The sequence below is a fragment of the Notechis scutatus genome, chromosome 4 (assembly GCF_049901735.1).
Source record: "Notechis scutatus isolate UNSWTSFEM ecotype Mainland chromosome 4, rNotScu1.2, whole genome shotgun sequence".
Lineage (NCBI taxonomy): Eukaryota > Metazoa > Chordata > Lepidosauria > Squamata > Elapidae > Notechis > Notechis scutatus.
The window spans coordinates 89,691,235-89,713,956 of record NC_142012.1 but is presented as its reverse complement, the minus strand read 5'-3'; the positions used below and the strand labels follow the sequence as shown (position 1 = coordinate 89,713,956).

General features: G+C 37.4%; 1 protein-coding gene across 1 annotated transcript in view; it reads left to right on the top strand.

Annotated features, from left to right (window-relative positions):
- Positions 1–22,722, top strand: part of CDH23 (cadherin related 23) — a 564,480-nt gene that overhangs the window by 219,978 nt on the left and 321,780 nt on the right. Inside the window, exon 9 of the mRNA XM_087964088.1 lies at positions 10,500–10,578. Within this exon, the coding sequence (XP_087820214.1) occupies positions 10,500–10,578 (79 nt within the window). The remainder of the gene's footprint in view (positions 1–10,499; positions 10,579–22,722) is intronic.

Here is a 22,722-nt window from a genome sequence, read left to right as displayed (position 1 = left end):
GATTTCTTGCCTTGAATATCTATCATAGCAGCTTTCCAAGCCACCCTTTTATTCCCCTTCTTTCTGCTCTTCTCACTGTGATAATAGGCTGTAATTTCAAGTCAACCTAAGAGAGGGAGGGAGGGACGAAAAGACAGATCAAAAATCCAAATATTGTACACAGTAGCATATTTTATGTGGCCTAACAAATCCTTACCTAATTTCAATTATTTTGGTTGCAAAAAGTCTACAGGTAATCCTAGACATAAAACCACTAGTTTAGCAACCGTTCAAACTTACAACATTGAAAAAGTGATGTGCGACCATACCTCACACTTATGATCATCCCTGCAGTCAGGTAATCAAAATTTTGGCATTTTGGCATAACTGGCACGCAATTACCCAGCATCCCCAGGTCACATGCTAGTTATTTGCAAACCTTCCCAGTCGGATTCTGACAAGCAAAATGGAGGGTGGGATAGGAAGCCAGATTTCCTCAATGATTGGGTGACTCCCTTATCTACAGTGATTCACTTAAGTAGCTGTAGTTCACACTCCCCTCCAGGGGCTACAACAGAAAGACTCATTTGGAGCAAATGTTCTTCCAGAGTGACAAAACACTTGTCTGCTAAAGTAAGAATCCCCTACTTAATAGATAACAGATAATCAGAATTGGAAGGGATCTTGTAAGTCATCTAGTCCAACACCCCCCACCCACCCACCCAAGCCGGAGACCCTACACCATTTCTGACAAATGGCAGTCCAATCTCTTCTTGAAAGTCTCAAGTGATGGCGCTCCCACAACTTCCGAGGGCAACTTCTATTCCATTGGTTGATTGTTCTCACTGTCAGAAAGTTTCTCCTTATTTCCAGGTTGAATCTCTCCTTGTTCAGTTTCCATCCATTATTCCTTGTCTGGCCTACAGGCACTTTAGAAAATAGCTTGAACCCTTGCTAAAGTAATCTCTCCACTTCTTTATATTGTTCCAGTCTGCATTTTTATGAAGTTGTATTACCATGGAATCTGTCCACTACAAATTTGTAAGAGCAATACTTGTAGTTCCAAGATGCATCAAAAATGCTATTTTACAGTTAGAGGCAGGTTTGGCTTCTGTGAGTGTCAGAGCTTGGTTTTATGTCCTTAATTTCTGGTTGAAATTGATTTTTTCTCCTCTGGATCTGGCTCCACTGATTCTCGGAGGCTATTTTAAATCAACCTGGCTAACAAAAGCTAATAGCAAACTCCGGTCCTCTAAAAAGTCTCTGTCCATTAGAGCTTCAAAATTCCAGATGTCAACCAGCTTAAGTCTAGTATCCAACTCTGCAGTTTATGGATTATTCTCAGGTGGGCATAGGCCATCATCTTACGTCTCTTCAAATTCTAATTGTAAAATTGTTGGGTATTTATGTTACTAGGTTAGATGTTCTACCTCTGCATTTCTATGAAGACAAAGTAACAGAATAACAGCATAGGAAGGAACCTTAGAGGTCTTCTAGCTCAACCCTCTGCTCCGGCAAGAAACCCCATGCAATTTCAGACAGATGATTGTCATATAAAATATTCCTTTTCAGCAGGACTCCTAACCATGCTGAGATGGCTCTGTGGAATCCCTAAGCTATATGTTCCTTAATTGCTCTCTCTCTGTAGGGGATGAAGGAAGATATATATTTATCCCATTTTAAAGAACTATTCTGATAAAGAGAACTATGTCTATCTGTCACTGCTTCTATCTAATCAGGATCCTCACATATCTTTCCAGGTTGCCAGATTTAATGCTATCATTTGTTGTATTGCATCCTGCCCACAGTTGAAATTTAGTACAACTTTAGAATTACCACTGCTATTTCTACTACAGTTGCTATACCAGTGTATTTTATGTAATTTTGCTACATTTTTAAATTTTTTTTAATAATTATAGTTCTATGCATTTTATTGTAGTGCTTTCTGGCCCATAGGCCATAATGAAGGTTTTGATATTGAGTTACAGAGTGAGGGGATAAATGTCAAGCTATTACTTTCTCTTTCTTTTTTAAAACACTGAACATATAATGTAAACTCTATGCAGCTACTGTAATTGAAGAAAATAGTGCTCATGTATGACCACATAACTTCCATCCAATTTAGTGCTTACCAAAAAAAAAAAAAAAAAAAGAATATGTAGGGAGGTGAGCATTTTCAAGAATTAATAAAAGAAAATATAATTGCCTATTGCCAGGACTGGTGTATGCAGTTTTTATTTTCTGCTATGCTGCTTCTCTCCTAAATCAGGTTTGAGCTTCCAGTTAAAAGCTCAAAGTTACTTTGTTGTATACTCTACAAATAGCATTCTAGGGATGGGTGAGTTGTAAAGGATTGGAAATGTGATTTCATATTGGAGTCTTTAAAACCATTCGTCAAATTCTTTTTTTAAAATGCTCATTCTTGCATTATAAATGTATACATATTGTCAGATCCGTGTATCTGTCATTTCTTCAGTGGAAGAAGAAAAAGTGGGGGAGTCTGATAAATCCTTTCTTGGTGTAACCTGAATATATTTAATCTTATATCGAATTTGTATAACCCACACATGATACAATGTAGGGAGAAAAACCAGATGGCCGGAACCTATCACCTCTGAGGGGCACAGCCAGGAGATGAGAAGACCATAAAAATTCCACAGTGAGATGTGTCCTGGGAATCTCTGGAAAAGTTCGTTCTAAAAAGGGGATGGGGGGGGGGGGGAAATTAGGTATGCCCTGGGAAATCTATAGGTGTGATCTATAGGTATAGCAAAAAGATCATTCCTTACAAAAGGGGTGGGGAGGAATTAACATACTGGCTTTTGTTTCACTAAATACACATCGAGATAAGGGGAGGGATTCTAAACTCCCTTATCTATCTCTGCATGCCTGAGAGACCTTAGACGCTGCTTTTAACCCCTACATGAATTGTCTCATCTCAATAAAGGATTCCTTTTTGATACGTTTTGAAACGTTTTCAGAAGTTCATTCTAGTTGAGTGAATGGGAAAAGTTCTGTAGCCTGACATAAAGCAGCGTCTGCAATAGAGGTCAGTCCGGAGAGGAATTTAAAAAAAAGAAAAACCTTCACTCTACCAAGGGGACCCTGCAAGAAAGGAAAATGTCTGAATACAGCAAGGACCAAAAGGAAGACGACTGCTGGGAAGAAACGTCGACAGTTACCCAGCCAGATACTGACTCGGTGCACCTATCGAAGATAGCAAGGCTGCCTACAAAACCTCCACCAAGCCCCGGTGGTCTATAGGTGTAGGAAAAAGAGACAGCTGGGACGGAAGAACCAGAGGAGTAACCCTCACGCAGGGCAATCATAAACCTGGGTGGAAATTGGAGCTGGAGGCCCTATCGAATCAGGAAGAATGGGACAAGGAACCACTGGCTGATGACCGAATGAGACGGTACATAAATCGCCTCATGAGGGAAGCCCTGGAGAACCTCAACGTGAGGGATACACCAGGATGACAACACAGGAGAGTGAGGGAACTAGAAAATGAGAGAACCCGAGCCACCACCCCAGATCCAGAGGAGATTGAGCAGGCAGAGGGACAAGCCGAAGAACCAGCAGCCATACCAGGTACCCGACCCTTAAACGCCCTGGATCAGGGGTTTAACCCCAGGAAGCTTTGCAGTTCTTTGCGGATGTGTGGTAGGTCCCAGTCCAGTACAGCTTTTACTTTCTGTGGGTCCATCTCTATTCCCTCGTGGGATATTCTATACCCCAAATAGTCAAAAAATTTTTGGTGGAATTCGCATTTAGAGAGTTTTGCATATAGTTTAGTGTCTAAGAGTTTTGTGAGGACTGCACGGAGTAGCTTGATGTGTTCTTCCATTGTTTCCGTGTAGATTAAATATGGGCTTTTATCGCCAATTAATTCCAGCTTTTACAAACATCGCCCTCCCTATCACAAACTTGCTAAAAACGAAGGGTGGGGGGGAGAAACCCAAACCAAGGCAACCCCTTATCTGGACAATGGAATGCCAAGTGACATTTGAGAAACTCAAACGTCTATTCTCAGCAGAACCGGTCCTTAAGCACCCAGATCCCAAACAACCTTTTGTCATCCAAGCAGACGCCAGTGATGTTGCAGTTGGAACAGTCCTCCTCCAAAAGAATGGAAGTGGACAATTACAACCATGCGCTTATACCTCCAAGAAACTGACGGAAACCAAGCAAAGATGGGCCATATGGGAGAAAGAGGCATATGCTGTGCGGTGGGCAATGCTCACATGGAGACATTTCCTAGAAGAAAACCAAATCCCCTTTGAAGTATGGGCTGATCACAAAAATCTGGAAGCCCTGAAAAATCCACGGAAACTCTCCGAAAAACAAGCAAGGTGGGTTCAATACTTTAAACATTTCAATTTCACTCTAAAATATTTTCCTGGGGGAAAGAACTCCTTAGCAGATGCACTGTCCAGAAAACCGCAATACAACAGCAAAAAGATTGAGGTTATAAAACTGATGATCCAACCGACCCAACTAGCAGCCAAAGTAATCACCCGCGGCACAAGAGAAAAACAAATCATCCCTGACTGAAGACACAACGACGTCAATATTTAAGGAGGCACTACTTAAGGACGACTGGCTCCAGGCTAACAAAAACACTTGTTTACTCAAAGATGGACTGGCTTGGGTAGAGAACAAACTTTATCTCCCTGCAAGCCAGAGAATGGACCTCATGAAACACTGCCATGACTCCAAAATAGCGGGACACTTTGGGTTTGTAAAAATCCTGCACCTCATCAAAAGACAATTTTGGTGGCCGTCCCTCAAAAAGGACATTGAAAGCTATGTTGCGAGCTGCCCCACCTGTGCTGCTGCAAAGAGAAGACAAGGAAAATATCCTGGACTTTTACAAACAGTAGCAGACCCTTCTGCTCCCTGGAAAGAGATCTCTATGGACTTTATAGTGGAGCTTCCCGAAAGTGCTGGAAATACTGTCATTTGGGTTGTAACTGATCTTTTTTCCAAACAGGTTCACTTTATTCCATGCCAAAAGATCCCAACTGCCAAGGCATTGGCAAAGATGTTCCTAATACACATTTATCGCCTTCATGGAGCCCCCCAACTATCTGATTATTTCAGATAGAGGTGTTCAGTTCACATCCAAATTTTGGCAGGCGTTTTTAAACGTATTAGGCTCCACCCAGGGGTTGTTGTCAGGAAATCACCCCCAGACATAAGGGAGGGGGGGTGTATCCCTGTATGCCTGAGAGACCTCAGCCGCTGCTTTGAACTCCTACATAAATTGTCTCATCTCAATAAAGGATTCCTTTTTGATACGTTTTGATATGTTTTCAGAAGTTCATTCTAGTTGAGTGAATGGGAAAAGTTCCGTAGCCTGACACATATTGCTTCGTACTGTACCTCTAAGCCTATAGAGCTCATTTTGCCTCTGTTTTACCAAAAGATACATATTTAGTTTGTAACTTATTAAAATGTTCCTAGTTGTTATTTTTTAAATCCTGAGATTGCAACATGTTCTTACCTTCTGTTAGGTACAGGTAGATACGAATTTCTGGAGAACTTTTTGTCTAGACTGAATTTTATTGTGCTGATTTCTTTCAGTCTATGATATTTTTTGACAGAACTTAGCTCTTTGTTCCAAGCCAGAGTTTACAACCGGTCCAATTGATTTATTATTATTTAATAAAATAGTTGCAAATTTGAACAGCAAGCATTGGAGTCAGCTTTGTATATGATCTCTTTCTGGGATTGTGATCGAGGTAATTGAGGTGGATAAAGGATGTATTTTTATTCTTTCACACACAGCATTACTATCATCAGAAATAGTGTGCACTTGTGGATATGTGTTTATGTGTGTATACATTGTACCTGTATGTAAAGTGCATTTGTGTGTGTATGTGTGTACACACACACACATACAAGCGCACTTTACATACACACACATGCATACACTTTACATACACACACTTTACACACAACACACATACAAGCGCACTTTGCATACACATACAATGTATGCACACACAAACACACGTAAACTGCCCCTGTGGGTATGTAGTATATCTACCCATGAGTGCACTACACACACACACACACACACGTACAATGTATACACACACGCACACACTCAGTCAGAAGAATTAGTTGATTTACACTGTCCTTGCCCCAAAGGCTTACTATCTCTAAGTTAATTCCTCCTCATTTTGTACTCCCTGAGACTGCTTTATTAGAAGCTCAAGATTTTATTAAAAAAGATCTTTGCACATCCCTTTTCTTTCTGTAAAAACATTGAAACAAATTTTCTTCTCTCTTTCACCCCCTCCTGCCTCTTAGCAGGAGTATTATTGTAGCAGAAGAGTTGGGCAGAGAAGAGGTTTTTTTAATTTCCCCAACCCTGCCCTGTGAGGGAAGAATTCAGCATTCTTGTTCAAGTGACTGCATCTGCAGTAGTATGCAAACCAGTTAACATTTGTGGTGCTTTAAATTGTTCCAGCCACTTCAGAAGTATTGTAAGCACAGGTGTTGAACACTGGTAGTCCTTCACTGGTAGACCATGATTGAGCCGTCAATGTCAGTAGTAAGTTGTGATGGTCATAAAGCAGATCACTATGTGATTGTGTCTGATTTTATGACCCTTTCTGAGGTGGGGATGTCATTAAGTGAATATGGTAGCCATTAAGCAAACAGAGAATGAATTTGATCTTTAGGGAATGTTATATAATAAATAGAAAAGTTCGCATTTGGATGCATTTGGATTAGATGACCATTCAAAGTAAAACGTCCTTTTCTTTCTTATTTTGCATTCATTCAAAGATTGTACCACTTGTACCAACAATATTAAATTGTTTATTAGGGAACAAGAAGCTCACAAAAAGTCTTATTAGGATGAAACTGTCTCTTAACAGTTTATTACTTCTAATTCAAAATTTATCCCATCCTTCTCATCAACTACCTTCCTTTTTTCAATAAGTTTGTGAGGTTTGCCTTTCTGGATTTCTTTGGCAAATGGCAAGTGTGCTGTCAAACCATATTGGCTTTTAATGTCTTAAGACTCACCAGAATATTAATTTAGAAATTTGATGGCAGATTTCCTGTCAGGCTCAAAAGACCAAGTCCACATGTGAAAGTCCAATTCAACTTATTTATTGCTAAAACAGCTTATGCACAGGAATCTTCTCAAACTAACAATATCTGCTTGGAATTAGTTAAAGATCAATGGAATTCAAGGGTTGGACTTAATCCGCTTGTGGATATGTAGGGAGTTCTAAGCTGTTCCTCTTTTAACTCCACCCCAGGTTCTCCTGCATCTCTAAACTTTATGAGGTTGCTATATTGTGTGGTTCATAATATCATTTTTTCACTCTTCTATTCAGAACCTGTTTGGGTATGTAGCCTTCTTGGAACCATTGGAAGGATTGTGTTGTGGAGGAATGCCTATTTTCTCAATAAACAAAAGAAAGTAGAACCGCTTCAGATCACAAATGAGTTTGCCCTAAATTAATTGCTATTGTGTGCATAAATGAAGATATTTGTTGAATAATCATGACCTCAGGAGAAAATTTATAGTTCATGGTGAAATATTTATTTTATTTATTAAATTTGTTTGCCACCCATCTTGCTGCAAGGTGAAGAAAGATGTTGAAACTACAGGATGGGGAAATGTTATAGTTAAGTAATGATGGTGTGAGTGTTGGGGAATCTTCAGACAAATATTTCCAAATACATGGTATAGTGGCTTAAACAGGAGTGTCAAATTGGCAGCCCATGGGCCGGATGCATCACGTGGAGGCTATGCGCTTCCCAGCTCCACAAATGGGGAAAATGTCACAAAACGTCTTGTGACGGTAATGTGATACAGCAAGTTTCACACCTGTGGGCTAAAACATTAGACAAAAGCACAGAACACCACAATTTTAAGTCCACTCTTAACTATAGAACTTGTTGAATAATTTTGAACCTGTAAGTGTTTCTCAGCCTAACTTACTTTATAGAATTGTTAGGGGGCAAAAACTCAATGCACTCTTTATTTATTAATTAGAATTAGAATTATAATTCTTTTATTGGCCAAGTGTGATTGAACACACAAGGAATTTGTCTTGGTGCAAATACTCTCAGTGTACATAAAAGAAAAGATACATTCATCAAGAGTCAAGAATCATAAGGTACAACACTTAATGGTAGTCATAGGGTGCAATAAGCAATCAAATCATACTAGGAAACAGTCAATATAAATCGTAAGGATACAAGCAACAAAGTTACAGTCATACAGTCACAAGTGGGAGGGGATGGGTGATAAAGAGTGATGAGAAGATTAACAGTAATAGTAGTAAAGACTTAGTAAATAGTTGGACAGTGTTGAGGGAATTATTTGTTTAGCAGAGTGATGGCGTTCAGGAAAAAACTGTTCTTGTTCTGGTGTGCAATGCTCTATAGCGTCCTTTTGAGGGAAGGAATTGAAACAGTTTATGTCCAGGATGTGAGGGGTCTGTAAATATTTTCACAGCCCTCTTTTTGACTTGGCAGTATACAGGTCCTCGACTGAAGGCAGGTTGGTAGTAATTGTTTTTTCTGCAGTCTTAATTATCTTCTGAAGTCTGTGTCTAAATAGTGAAGATGAAATAGAGCCCTTCTCATTCAATTCAGTGTTATGGACCTCTTTGTTATATTCTCAGACCTGTTTTAATTCCAGGTAAGACAAATCCCACTTTTAAAGGGATGTGAGTTAAATTTTACAAGGTCGTGAATTAGATGCAAGGGTCAACTGTAAGTCTTGGTTGAGAAATGGTTACATGACTCTGCCAGTAAATACAATACTTAGAATGGTGTTTTATTGTTAATGCCCCTAGGGTATTTCATTCTGATCCTGGTCAGATGGATGAACACCATAATTCGCAATATGCAATAAAAACCATGACATAGTTGAAGTTTTAAATATAAAGACAGTGTGTGGCTTGGAATCATAATTCTCCCTCTCGGTGTTACTGCTGTCCCTCTCAACCCACTGTATTTCCTAACTCTTCTGCAAAGATATAAGGAGAGTTGTTCCAAAGAGAAGACATTTAGTTACAACTAGTGTTTGCTATTTGGTTGACAAGATTTACATTGAAGGACTTGCTGTTTCTGGTTGTTTCTGTCTGTGTGATGAGATCAGGCAGGATGGACACGCTTCATGTCTGATGAATTAAATAATGTCATCTAATGGGCCCCCCAGGACATATTCCTTCCCTCTTACAGCATCTGTCCTTTGGAATTATAGCCTCCCCCCAATTTGGATAGCTCCCATGCTAATGAAGTTTTGGGGTTTATATTTGCCTTTGAGCCCTTTATGGGTTTTTTTAATTTGCTACTGTTTATTTTTTTCCTACTTGTAAGCTGCCAGAGTTATTGGACATCAGGCAGCATATAATTTGTATATGTAAGTCAATTAATAACTTATGATGGACTGTGATATCTCTCTATCTCTGTGCTGCATAAAAATGATAAATAGTTATCTCATAGAACATGCACATTATTATGTTACCATTTACCAGGAGTCCTAAAAACTATAACACCAATAAGTTGCTTTTATATTGGGGAAATGTACTTGCTTCCAATCATGTTTGTTTGGGGGTTCTTCATTTCAGCCCCCAAGAGAAAATGAACCAAGTTGCTTTTCAGGGGATGGTCAGCTACATGAATTTGATTAATAAATAAACAAATAAGGTCAAAGCAAAGCTTGAACAGTAATAGACATGCTCACCCTGGCAGCCAAATTCCAGCCACAGTTCAGTGGCCACTTGATAAGTGGTAAAGATTGTTCAGGGAGCACATTCACAAATGTTTTAAAAGATAAAACCATTCAATTCCTTGTGTTGGTTTGCAGGAGAAGGGCTAGTGCATAGGTCAAATCAGACTGATGTTGCCATAAGATCTATATTTATATTTGTAACTATAGAGAGATATTAGATTTTTTTTCCTGCTTTTATTAATTTATAGGTAACTCAAGGCAGGTGAGCATATATAATACTCTGCCATCCTCCTGTTTTCCCCACAACAACTCAGTAAGGTGGGTTGGTCTGAGGAAGAGTGACTGACTCAAGGTCACCCAACCAGCTTTGATGTCTAAGGTGGGACTAGAACTCACAGTGTCCTGGTTTCTAGCCTGGTGCCCTAACCAGTAGACCAGATTGTCTCTATGATATAGATAAGAGAGTGAGACTTGAATCGTACACAATAACTATTGGCGATAGCTAGCAATGTTTCCCTTTAGAAATACAAGTAGGATGAATTTTTTGTTCCTTATATACTTTACAAATGTTGTAGAAGTAAATTAACCAGTAGAAAAAATGGCTGCCTGTTTGTTCTCTCCAGCATTAGTAATCTGTTCATGATGTTGAATAGTAAATTATAAATAGCATGGGAATAAGATTTAAAAATTCAGAAATGAAATATAAGGGGATTAGATATGGAACTATTTAGCAAGCATTATAAACAATATACAGTATGAATTGGAAATTCAGCAGTGCCAATTCTCTTCTTTTATTTTGTGTCCCCAGGGTACAACTGTGCGTATGATAACTGCAGTTGACCAAGACAAAGGGCGGCCAAGAGGTATCGGTTATACAATTGTGTCAGGTGAGTCAGAAAAATCAGTCTGAACTAAAGGTGTTGACCTGGTAACAAGATTTTAGGCTATAAAGCAGGGGTGCCCAACACTTGACTCATTTAAGCCTTAGGAACATGCTGGCTGGGGAATTCTGGGAGTTGAAATATACAAGTCCTAATGTTGCCAAGTTTGGACACCTTTGTTGTAAATAAAGCCACCATATTTATACAAATCGATAAATAATCAATTATTGTTTTATTTGAGCTTTTGATATCCTTCTGCAATGTTCTCTCAATGGCTGCTAATTCTTCCTCCATCGCCATCTGGATGTGGAACATATGGATAAATAAATAATAATAAGAATTTCTAAGCAGATATTTACACAATGAAATTTTTTAAAACCCAAATTGTCTCTTGTAACAAAGATTACAATTTGAAAATAAATGATTTCTTAACATATAATTTACTAATAAAACAATAGATTTTGACTCAGTTTCCCATGAGTCAAATTGCTCTTTACAATGTAAATAAATTCTATGAATTATATTGTAAATGATCTTAATTAATTTTAAACATTTTGACCTTAGAACAGGGGCACTAATGTTGCTAACAACAAAGCAACTCCTGATAGTTTATAGTATATTGGTTGCTTTTTTTTTATCTCTTCCAGACTGTATGTTACTCTGGTCCTTCAATCCATTTGTTATTTTTCAACTCTAAATCTATCCAGTAAAAGACAAAAAAAAAAAAAAAAACCCTACCAAAAAGAAACTGGGCCTAAAACACCCCAGTTTTTAAGGATACAAAGCATCCAAAAATATTTTCCTGCCTTATATAAACATTGCTGGGAATGTTTTGAACTCCAGTTGCAGAATTGCTGTCTATGGTCCTGAACCCCAATGAAAACCTTCCAGCTGATACCAGCAATATCTACTTTTTCTTAAGTCTGTCCCTGTAACTTGTCTTTTGTCACATACCCTTTATTGTTTAGATACTACATTGTCTAAAGCACTTTTATTGGTCTTTGGAACAAGAAATATGTCAATAAAGAGAGCCATTCTTTCATTTTTATCTACTCAAAATGGGCATCAGAAAGAAATGTATACACAAACCTGGATTAAATGGATTATTTGGGGAGGAGATGTCCAGTCCTTTCCAGAAACAACAGTAAAACTTTAATCTAACAAACTCTGCAGGGAGGATCAAATTTTGTATGTTGCATCTGAAGACCCTTAAGTCTGTGGTCTCCTTTCCAGCTTTGCGGACCGGTGGTGGCGGGGGGAAGATGGGGTGGTTTCCTATGCACCACTGCTTGCACAAATGGAGCTTTGCATGCTCTCCCACTGCTTGTGGGGTTCGGTTCCCAATGGGCTATGACTCAGTAATGGGCCATGGCCTGGGGGTTGGGGAACCCTGCCTTAAGTTAAAGTCCATTGAATTGAAGTTTTGCTAGCACAGCACAGCACAGCACACCATACCATACCATACCATACCATACCATACCATACCATACCATACCATACCATACCATACCATATTTTGTCTATTAAATTGAAATTGTTTCCCCTTTGGTGAGGTTTTACTGTAAGTGGTACCACATTCCAATTACATAAAGTTTCTAATTACTCCATATAGAATACAAAATAAAACATGAACCAAACAATAAAACCAACCATTCTAGCATCAGTGAATCAATATAATCAATCTCAAAAGCTGTAATGGTCTGTGGGAATATCCTTGAGGCACAAAGAGGAAAAGCCACAGCCCAGAGCAATGGTCAGGCAAGAGATGCCACAGTGTACAGAAGGGTTGAGGGCATGGAAAGGATCTCAGAAGGGGAAGGGACCCTTCCTAGTTTGCGGAAAAGTAAGGGACGGGAGTGGATAGGTGGGTGGGTGGGTGCTTTCAGACTTGCAAGATTGATGCCAACCCTTCAAAGTAGTCCGGGCAAAAAAAGAGTACCATAAATACGAACAACTTGATTGAAAGGTTAATAACAGTACAAGAAACAGTCCACACTAAAAGTAGCCATTCAAGCACAATACAACATTTCCTCTCCCCCACCCCCACTTGCAAAAAACAGCCACAACAACCCTAGGCTTGTGACTGAATGCCAGGTTTTAAAGGCTTTTTGGAACCTCAGGAGAGTTGATGTCCTCCACATCTCTGGGAGAAGGTGTTTCAAATGGCAGCAGCAATGACAGCAAAAGCACACTTTTTAGGCAAGCGGAGCATGCCCATTCTTCCTAACACAATGGCCAAGCAAAAACAATGCAAAAACAAAACAGGTAACTATGGTGGACTTTAAAGGTAACCACCAGCAAGCACCTTGAATTACACTCTGAAAAAAAAAACAGCTGGTAGCCAGTGTAATTTGCATGATAATCATGACACATGGGCACAATAAGAAGTGCCCATTATTCCTTGTGCTGCTGCAGTTTGGACAATTTGTAGCTTACCGTTGGCCCACTATTTCAAGATGGCCCACACTTTTAAGAAGAGATTGGACTGCAGAAATAGTGTTGGGTCTCCTGTTTGGGTGGGGTGGGGATGGGGTTGGACTAAATGACCTACAAGGTCCTTTCCAATTCTGTTAATCTGTATGACTAGGGCAGCAGTAACTTCTCTATGCAATAGGCTATATACTACATAGATCCCAATCGATGCTAACTCATTGATTTTTAAGTAAAAGTACATTTATTAAGAAATACTGTACATGACAGAGAAAAGACTCACTTCCATTTGAACTGCATTTTGAAGAGAGGGAACAAAGAAGGGGGAAGGGAGGGGCCAAATGAAAAAGAAATAGAAGGACCTTCTTAAAGAGCCTTCTTGTCTCTCACCATTTTCCCTAATGTTTAAAAGAATAAAATAGGCACAAATCAGTGTGTCATGTTCCTGAAAAGACCACAACTGGTCTTGCTAGCTCCAATTTCTACCAGTGCTTCCAGGCAGCTATAAGTTCAGAAGGAACCTCCAGTTGTGGCCCTTCTTACTCCACAATCTGTTCTTGAGTGGGGAAATAGCCTGTTTTCTCCCTGTTGTCTTTGTCATGATATTATCTTGTTTTGCTATTATACCTATAATTCTTCTCCTGCCTTTTCCATTGCTGCCAGCCCTTAGCAAACATCTGCTGCTGTTCTGTTCATCTTGTTCCTCAAAGCTTCCTTGTATTGGGGATTCTCCCATCAGCACTCTCAACAAGGAAGTCTTGATACACCACAGGATTTATGAGTAGCTACAGCTATTACAGCTACGTGCTCTGAAATGGTCTCGGTCATTATTAGACAGACTGGAAATAAACTCTTCCTTCCTTCCATACCACTGTTATCTTAAATCCAAATTATGATAGTCAGAGTTGGAACTGAGCTGGGAGTATTAACATTGAACGTGTGCTTTGTATAACACTGTAGTGTTTCCTTTACAAAGCTAACTTGAAGGCTTTCTTTGAACAGTGTCAAAATTGTGTCTGAAAAAAACTGTTTTACAAATGCTAAAAAGGTAAGGTGAACATATTTGTGTCCATTTGATAAAGTAGCTAAGATCATATAATTCTGTTGGCATTCAACATTTCATTGAAAAATAGATGGAAAATTAAGTGATATTTTTTCCCAAGATAGAGATAAATCAGGTGTTTTTCAACCTAGTGTTGAAATTAGTTGAATTTTGCAGTGTCATTCATTGCACTGAATGTCCATACTTTTTTTATTGAGATTTCATGTATAATAACATATTTGTCTGACTTATTATGATGAAGAGACGTTGTTAACGAGTTCTGAATATGGTTGATGTTGCATGAAAAGTGTGAACCAGAGTATGGATAATTTGATACTTGGTGTTTATCAATCATTAATTCAGCTATTTACTTCAAAATCATCTCAATTTGCTGGCATCCCCAAAACTCAATTCTTATTATATTTAAAGCACCAGTGTGAGTTCAGCCACATTAAAAAATACATTTTGAATCAAAGTTAAAATCTCTATGAAACAAAATCAGATTTTAAATTAAATTAAACCTTACATTTGATAATTTAACATTTAGTGAACTTCAGTGCTAAAAGCCTTAAAAAACCCAAGTTAAACCATGCTTTATTGAAATACAAAAAACCTAAGGCTAATAAACTTTTTCTGTAGATGCAGGTGCTATATCTGATATACTGTAATAACTTTGTTTATCAGGGCTCTCTTTGATCTTTCTAATAGTCCAGATTTTACTCTGCCACCTGTTATGTAACTGTCCTATTGTAGAAAATTGCCTCAGTATAATCCTTGAGACTTGCATACATGCAGAGTAAGAGGCGATCACACACTTTTTATAAACACAAGCATATTTGCTCGCATACATCAATCTTTAATCACTGCCTCAGGATCTATCACATTCTATCTTTCACCAGAAAAAAATGAAATGCAAATTACATCAAAGCAACAACTGATTAAGCTGATTAGCATTTTTCCTTTTATTTTCTTTGTGTGTGTATGTGCGTGTGTAATGATACTACAGCCACAGTTTTTCATGGAACAGCATCCTTGTAAGAAGCAGGAGATTTCCTCAGTAGCATATTTTTTTCATATCTAGTTTGAACATCAGATTTTGACATGAGGTGGAGTTAGCTATTGATTGCCTGGTATGGAACATTTTGAATCTGTTGCCAATCTCTTTCATTTTGTACTTTGGTTCTCTGCATCAAGAAAGAAAGGTGCTCTCATACCTCTTAAAAACAATAGTGTCATCTTCCTCAAGCAACAGGCTATTGTAGAATCACATTTCTTGTTCAGGAGACATCTCCTGACAGATGCAAACTTTATGTCTGAACTATATGTGCCAGATTTTGCAAAATATCTTCATTTAGCTGGCCAGAGTTAGAAAGTACTGAGGGTGATATTATTGTCAATAAGCTCACATTTGAGCTTCTAATGTAAATTCCTCTTCTAAAATGGAATTTCATAGCCAAAGAAGAATCTTTGACTGAGAATTCAGAAGTATGATGATAAAATAAATATTTTCCTTGCAACATTGATGAATTCAGTGCCAAATATGAAATTAATTTACAGGAGAATAGCAGAAAAGGAATTGATCCTAATATGTGTGCATCCAAATGTAATGGTAGCTCTTTATGCATCAATTTTCAATAAAAGGATCTATAAAGATATAATGAGAGCTAATCTCTGAAAATAAGTTGATATATTTAACTGGAAAATATTGCTAAAATTTAACATTGTACCAGCCATGTAATTAAAATGTAATTTGAATCAAAAACTTTCAACAAGCTGGTGGAAATTAATAGTCAGTAATTACTCTTGGTTTCCAAAAACTATCTGAATAAGGTACAGGATAGCATGTAGCTTTCCTAGGTTACTTGTTAGGATTTATGGATGGCCATAGCATGTTACAGATCCTGTGGAGGAGGGATGCTTTTGCATACTGATGAACCTCTTTTTGTAAGAATTATCTAAGGGAAAAAAACCTCTTAGATTGACATCAATGATACAACCAAAAACAAACAGCCTAGAATACATCTGTCCCACAATAACAACCTAATAGGAAACAGCTCCAGATAAATAATCTTGGAAGAAATAATACTATCATCCTCTGATCAAGGAGGAAGCCACATCCCACCAAGACTGGCAGAGGAAGCTACCATAGATAAGCAGCCAGTAAACCTTAATCTTCCTCTCAGACTGATATTGCTACTTATACTAAGTAATTAACATTTGCAAGAACCCAACATTTTAACTCTGAAGTACATATATTCTCTTCTGTTGAATTTGCTGTTGGTTGGTGCCATTGTTTAGTTATGCTGTTTCCTCTTTATGTTGGGATTCTGTTTTACTCAAACCCAAAAGCTTTAGAACTTAACAAAATCTTAGATAATGTGCAATTGTGGGAAAGATTGAGGGAAATTTTCTTTTGAAACATTACAAACAATGAAAATAAACTTGGAGAGCAGAATAGGGAAAAGGGAAGAGATAGTCTTGACAGTATGTTTAATCAGATTTCTCTTAAGATTTGAAATTACAATAAGAGATACTGTAGAGGAGCCATGTTGATGAATATAAGGATAAAGGACTTCATGACTGAACATCTACAAGTGAATTGCAACATGTGCTTGTTTTAAAAGATAATGATTTACAATTGTCAATGAAGTATGTAATTCAGGCATCAAAGTAGTTTCACTTTTGCTATTGTCAGATCTTTTATCATCATGGCAAAGATCATGAATGTGTTTTCTGCTTAGTTTGGAAAATGTGTGCAGTATGCATGAAAGCTGTTCAAATATGGGAAATAGCAAGTGAATTTGATTAGTAATTAATTGCTGCATGTGATTTTTGCAGATTTCTTGCAGCTCAGTGAAATGTTCAAAGGAAAATAAAAAGTTACTGGTATCATTCAGTTAATGTATTTATTGTATATTTATTTATTGTGAAAAAAACTAACCAGAAAATACTGCCTTTGGGGGGATATAAATTTGTAAAGTTGCCTTTCAGAACAAACTGCAGAAATTGTTATATATCCAACTCATCTACAAATACAAGGTTCTTCTTGATGAAAGAACAATAAAACCAGAAGATGAAGCATAACCTTTTCAAGAAAAGATTAAGGTCAACATGAAATGATTCAGTTACACAGATATCACCTGGGCGATCACATTTATTTTCTTTTCTTGGATTGATATGGCTGAAGGTCTCCTTTTCCACAAAAAAGAAAAAAGAAAAAAAGAAGACGATGACTTTCAATGTGTCTGAAAGATAGAATGTCACTGAAATTTCATTTAAAGGAAAGTCAATATGAATTCTAAATCTCTTTCTCAACTGTGATATCTGAGGGATTTACAGTGAAGTTTAAAGAGGTTGAACCAATGAAATTTCTCAGCTAGTTTTCTCTGCTTTTCCATGATTACTAGGTTTTGCCTAAAATAACTTGCCTAAAAATAATTCAGAGAAAACCTTTTTTAGGTACATCCCTCAATAATATTAGTGCATGCCAAGGACTTTAAAGCTGGCATTTCTCTGTGCATTGAGGAGAAATAGGCACATGAATCTAATGTTGTTGGTTCTTTTTCAGTTTTTGTGTTTGATTCAGACCAAGAATTCTGAATTCCATGGTTCTAATTTTAATCCGATTTACAAAGCAGACCTTAACCTGGATTTCTCTGCTTACAATCAATTAAGAGTAGCCTAGGCTAAAGCAATTCTCAACACACAAAGACTAAGACTGAAAATGAAAACACGGGTAGTCCTCACTTACCAACCACCAAAATCCATGTTGCAACCATTGCAGCATCCCAGCAGTCATGTGATCACAATTTGGCTTACATGGCAAATGCATGCATTTATACTGGTTGCACCATCCCACAGTCATGGGATTGCCACTTATGACCTTCACAGCCAGTTTTTGACAAGCAAAGTCATTGGGGAAGTTGGCAGGAAATCACAAGACATGGTCATATGACATTGCACATAATGACTCACGGTGATTTACTTAAAAACCACAGCTGGAACTGATGAACGTGTCCTGGGTTGGCCACCGGCATGTTCTATTTCACTTTATGATCATGTTGCTTAATGACAGCTTTGCATGTCCCAATAAGTGAGAAATACCTGTGCATGAAATTTCATTAAAGATAAAGCAACCAGCAAAAACCACTTCATAGGAAGCCATCCTGAATGTTGATAATTAGAAAATCAGTTAGTTTTACTGAATCCCTTTTGATAAACTGTAGGACAGTCAACAGATGTCCTTCTCTTGCAGTCCTCTGTAGAAACAATTCCTTCTTTTGTGCTCATATATGAGGTTAGAAAATTGTGATGTTCAGCCACGGAGGTCAGGGCTTTGTTTGAAGGACAGGCAATTAATCTAGTAAAGTAATCCACAACTCCAATTTTGGCAGATTTATGGAGATAGCCTCTGTCCCCGGATTCTAGCTCATCATCTTTCATTTCCCAGGCAAAGCCAGTCAGTTGTTATATAACATGACCTGTTCTAGATAAGATTTTTCATTTAAGGAAGCTCTTCGGGCTAAGAGAGATTGATGTCTTGGTAGTTCCCAAGGTGCAACATGTGATGGAAAGACATCAGAAGTAGGGCCAGACAGGACATTATTAATTACCATGAAAAGAGGAGTTTAAATTTTGATAGTCATTGCCATGCCACTGATGTGTAAAAATCATAAAACATGAGTTGTGTTTTACCCCTGTCTGTCTACTAACTTATATTAGAATTCACTGACGGGGGACTTTGCAGCAAAGGCAAAAGTAAGCATGAAGAGGCATATAAAAAAAGAAAGTACAGCGGGAGAAATTATAATTTTGCAACTTAAGAGTGAAGAGTTCTGTGTTGAATTTCCTCATCTGCTTAGATTGAATGTATAGGGGCAAGTTCTTTAAAGCCAAAATACCCTATCAACATTTTAACTTTCTACACTTCCAGATTTTGATTGCTTATTGTACCCTATGACTATTATTAAGTGTTGGACCTGATGATTCTTGACTCTTGATGAATGTATCTTTTCTTTTATGTACACTGAGAGCATTTGCACCAAGACAAATTCCTTGGGTGTCTAGTCACACTTGGCCAATTATTTCTATTCTATTCCATTTATCCCAACTTTGGTTATTGTCTGGAATATTAAGAATTCAGCTCCCCTTACAATGGGCAAATAAATTCTGGCAGTATTCAGTTTTTGTTAGGGAGCAATTTCAAAACTATCTTTTCTTTTCAATTTCAAAACTTTCTCCATAGCTGTATCTGAAAATATTGGGCCACAGGTAGTATGAAAAGCTTTCATTAGTCAATAATCACTATTTCAGAATAGCAAATAGATTCGTTTGGTAGGGGAAAATTACACCTTTTCACAATATATTACTTTCAATGAACAAAGTTTTACACAAGCCATTTTTGTAAACTTTCTTTAAGTAAACGCAAGATTCAACGTAAATGTGTGTAATTTTGTTTGTGATTCAAATGTGATTAGTCCTTCTGAAGTTCCATAGTAGTTAGACGGTCTACCCATTGTATGCTTCTATATTCTATATTAGTACAGAATAAAAAGCTTAAATATCCTGCCCTGGTGAAACATTGGAGGTTTGCATTTAAATTATTGTGCTGATTTAAAAATAACAAATTAGCAAAGGTTGATAAAATATGAGTGAGGATGTTTTTCTCTGTCTTTCAAAATATTAGAAAGTAAAAACATGGAATAAAAATTATTTCATGAAGTTAACTGCAAGAAAATTTAGAACAGGAAAAAAGGAAATACTTCTTCACATAGCGCATAACTGATTTGTGGAATTTATGGTTGTTGTTTTTTTTAGATAAATTCATTTTTGTTGTAATTTATACTTACTTTTAGACAAACAGCATTATTCTCCAGGCTTTTTGAAAACTTGTATCATTCGCCACTAAGTGTATCTACCTGCCCTCATCTCTTAAGACCACAGGGGAACATCTATAGCCTGGCTGAATGTTCCAGTCCTCTTTTGTACTTTGGGAATAATTTGAATGATGAAATGACTACATGCAGTCTTATGAATTCTTAATAGCAGCCAATTTTGCACCTTGTTTTATCTCAGATAAAACTGACAATTCTGCTGTTGGATTTCGGTCCTGGAGTGTAAAGTTATTGCTGGGACTATAAAAAAAGAGATCTGGAATCTCGTGCAGTCCACGGGCTATTAATTGCCCATCTCTGCTTCAATCCCAGGAATGCAAATAATTTAACACCTGAATAAATTTAAATTATCTGGTTCTCGGCCCTTATCAGTCTTGAACTGCAATCCTGACACCTGACAAGTTTCAATCTATATGTAAGTATTTTCCTTGGAAAGAAGACAGGCACAAAATACGATCCAAGGAGCTCTGCTTTCTTTTTGTTGTATCCTAACTTTGAAAAGAGTCTCCTCTTTTTTTGCCCTTATTGCTCTCCATTTTTTCAAAGTTTTAGCTTTCCTGAAACTCTTGAACTTGTCTTTAAAGGGTTGAGCATTCATGGAAGATCTGGGAGTACTCTTATAAGATACTGGTTGTAGCCTTTCTCTTCTATTGGTCTGTTGATTTAAGCATCTATGATAGTTTCTTTTTTAAAAAAACACTTGGATAATAGAGTAATAGCGTTTGAAAATCACTGAGGCCATCACCCTGCACATACATTTATTGTTTGTGGCAAGACTTAGTTATAAAGAAATGTACATAGGATAGGATTTCATTTCATAGGATTTCATTGTGGGGATGATTGTGCCATAGTAAGACTTGAATTCTGTTATTATAGTTGGAGATTATTTTTGTTTTACATTATCTGCCAAATAATATTTTTTGCTTTCCTATTTAATTTTATTATGATTTTTGTTCACATTTCCTCTCTCCCTAATAACTTATTCTTAGCTTTATGTAACTTGATATACACAAATACAACTTGAAAAAAAGTGAAGTGGTGTTGGAGCTGGCTAATGTGGTGATGGGAAACCATTAAGAGGTTCTGGTCCATGGGAAGTTGAAATGAAAACTTCTGGTGCAAGGCAATGATAATGACTTCCATGTTGTAGTATGAAGATAATATCACCAGGAATCAAGGTCCACTGAGAGACTTCGCTTGATATACTGATATGAGTTATACAGAGAGTGAAAAAAGGAAGGAAGGAAGGAAGGAAGGAAGGAAGGAGAAAAAAAAGAGAGAAATAAAATGCTCATTAAAATGACAGCATCAAATTTTCTCCTTAGATTGCCCATTTTAACAGAGAGAGGTCTTAATTGCTTAAATATAGCAATAACAATCTGAATGGTTAAAAGACAATATTTATCCAAAAAACCTGAGGAAGATTTTCCAGTTACATCCTTATGTAGTTCATCAGTTAAAACTTCATGGAGGACATAAGAACAATTGCTCTCTTTATGGCGGGCAGCACATTTGAAGAGAGGGGAGACTGAAGTCATTAGATTTCTGGAAAAGCACCTTAAATTTGTTTGCTGAATTCACCGGATTCCAAAAGATTAAGTTTTCAGCAGAAGTTTTTATAACCAAGAGCTCATTAATCTTAAATTGTTTTGCTGCCTTGACTGCGTTTGGGCTCCAGAGTGAAGCATACATTTCTTTTTCTTGCTCATAGCAATAGGAACTTTTAAGCTGCTGGGCAGAGTTATAGGTATGTACAATAATCAAAATATGGGAATAAAGTGAGATCATATGAACATTTTAAAAAATTGAAAAACAGGCTAGAAGTGAAATAAGCATTGAAAAGAGAGCACTAACTGGGTTGTCCTTGTCACATCATTTTAGAAGTGGAAAAATGTGTGATTCCAACCTGTTGATTCTTTTTCTTTCCACTTTGCTTTTTCTTATCTTGACTTTGAAATTGAAGAGCTAAATACCAAGTTAGACTAAATGGCCAAATGTCAGGCACAAAGAATTGGAGCCACACACTAAGTTCCAGTTAAGATGATTTAATTGCTTTTGCCTGTACACAAGAATCTAGTAAACAAACAGTCATCACTAAATAAAAGTCAACAGAATTTAGAAAAGGTTGGACTTAGACCATTTGTAGCAACCTAAGAACTCTAGGCTGATTCTTCTCTTGACTTCACCCTCAGGATCTGCCTGTTCTTCTCTTACATCAAATAACACAATACACTGTAAATACTAATTCCCTGTATGTTCTGCTAGACCTAATAGAAAAAAGATGCTAAGGAGATCATCTTCATGAATCAAATGACACATATGGAAAAGAAAGAGCTATATCTCTGTCTCTAGGACAGTATGGACTTGATTTGAATGAACCTGTGATGACCCAGAGTGTAACACAAATGTAACAAAATCCAAAACATAAATAAATGTCCTTTAATGCCTCCAACTTGGCCCCACTGTTCAATAATAGTCAGTAGGAGATAAAACATACTCAGAAATAGTCTTCAAAAGAAAGCAATACAGTCCAAACTTAATGAGCAGATAGAGGTGAAATAACAAACCAAACAAACTACAATGATGAAATTTCCACAACGGAACAGAAGTATTTACCAAATTCAAGGAGATAACAAGGCACAGCCTGTTGGAAGGACGCCAACCAAGATAACTTCAGACCAAAATAAAACATGCTTTGTTTCCAGCGTTTACCAGTACGCAGGTCCAAACTCTTATTCAGTTCTCACACCTGCAGCCCATGAAGAGGATCAAGGCCCTCTCCTC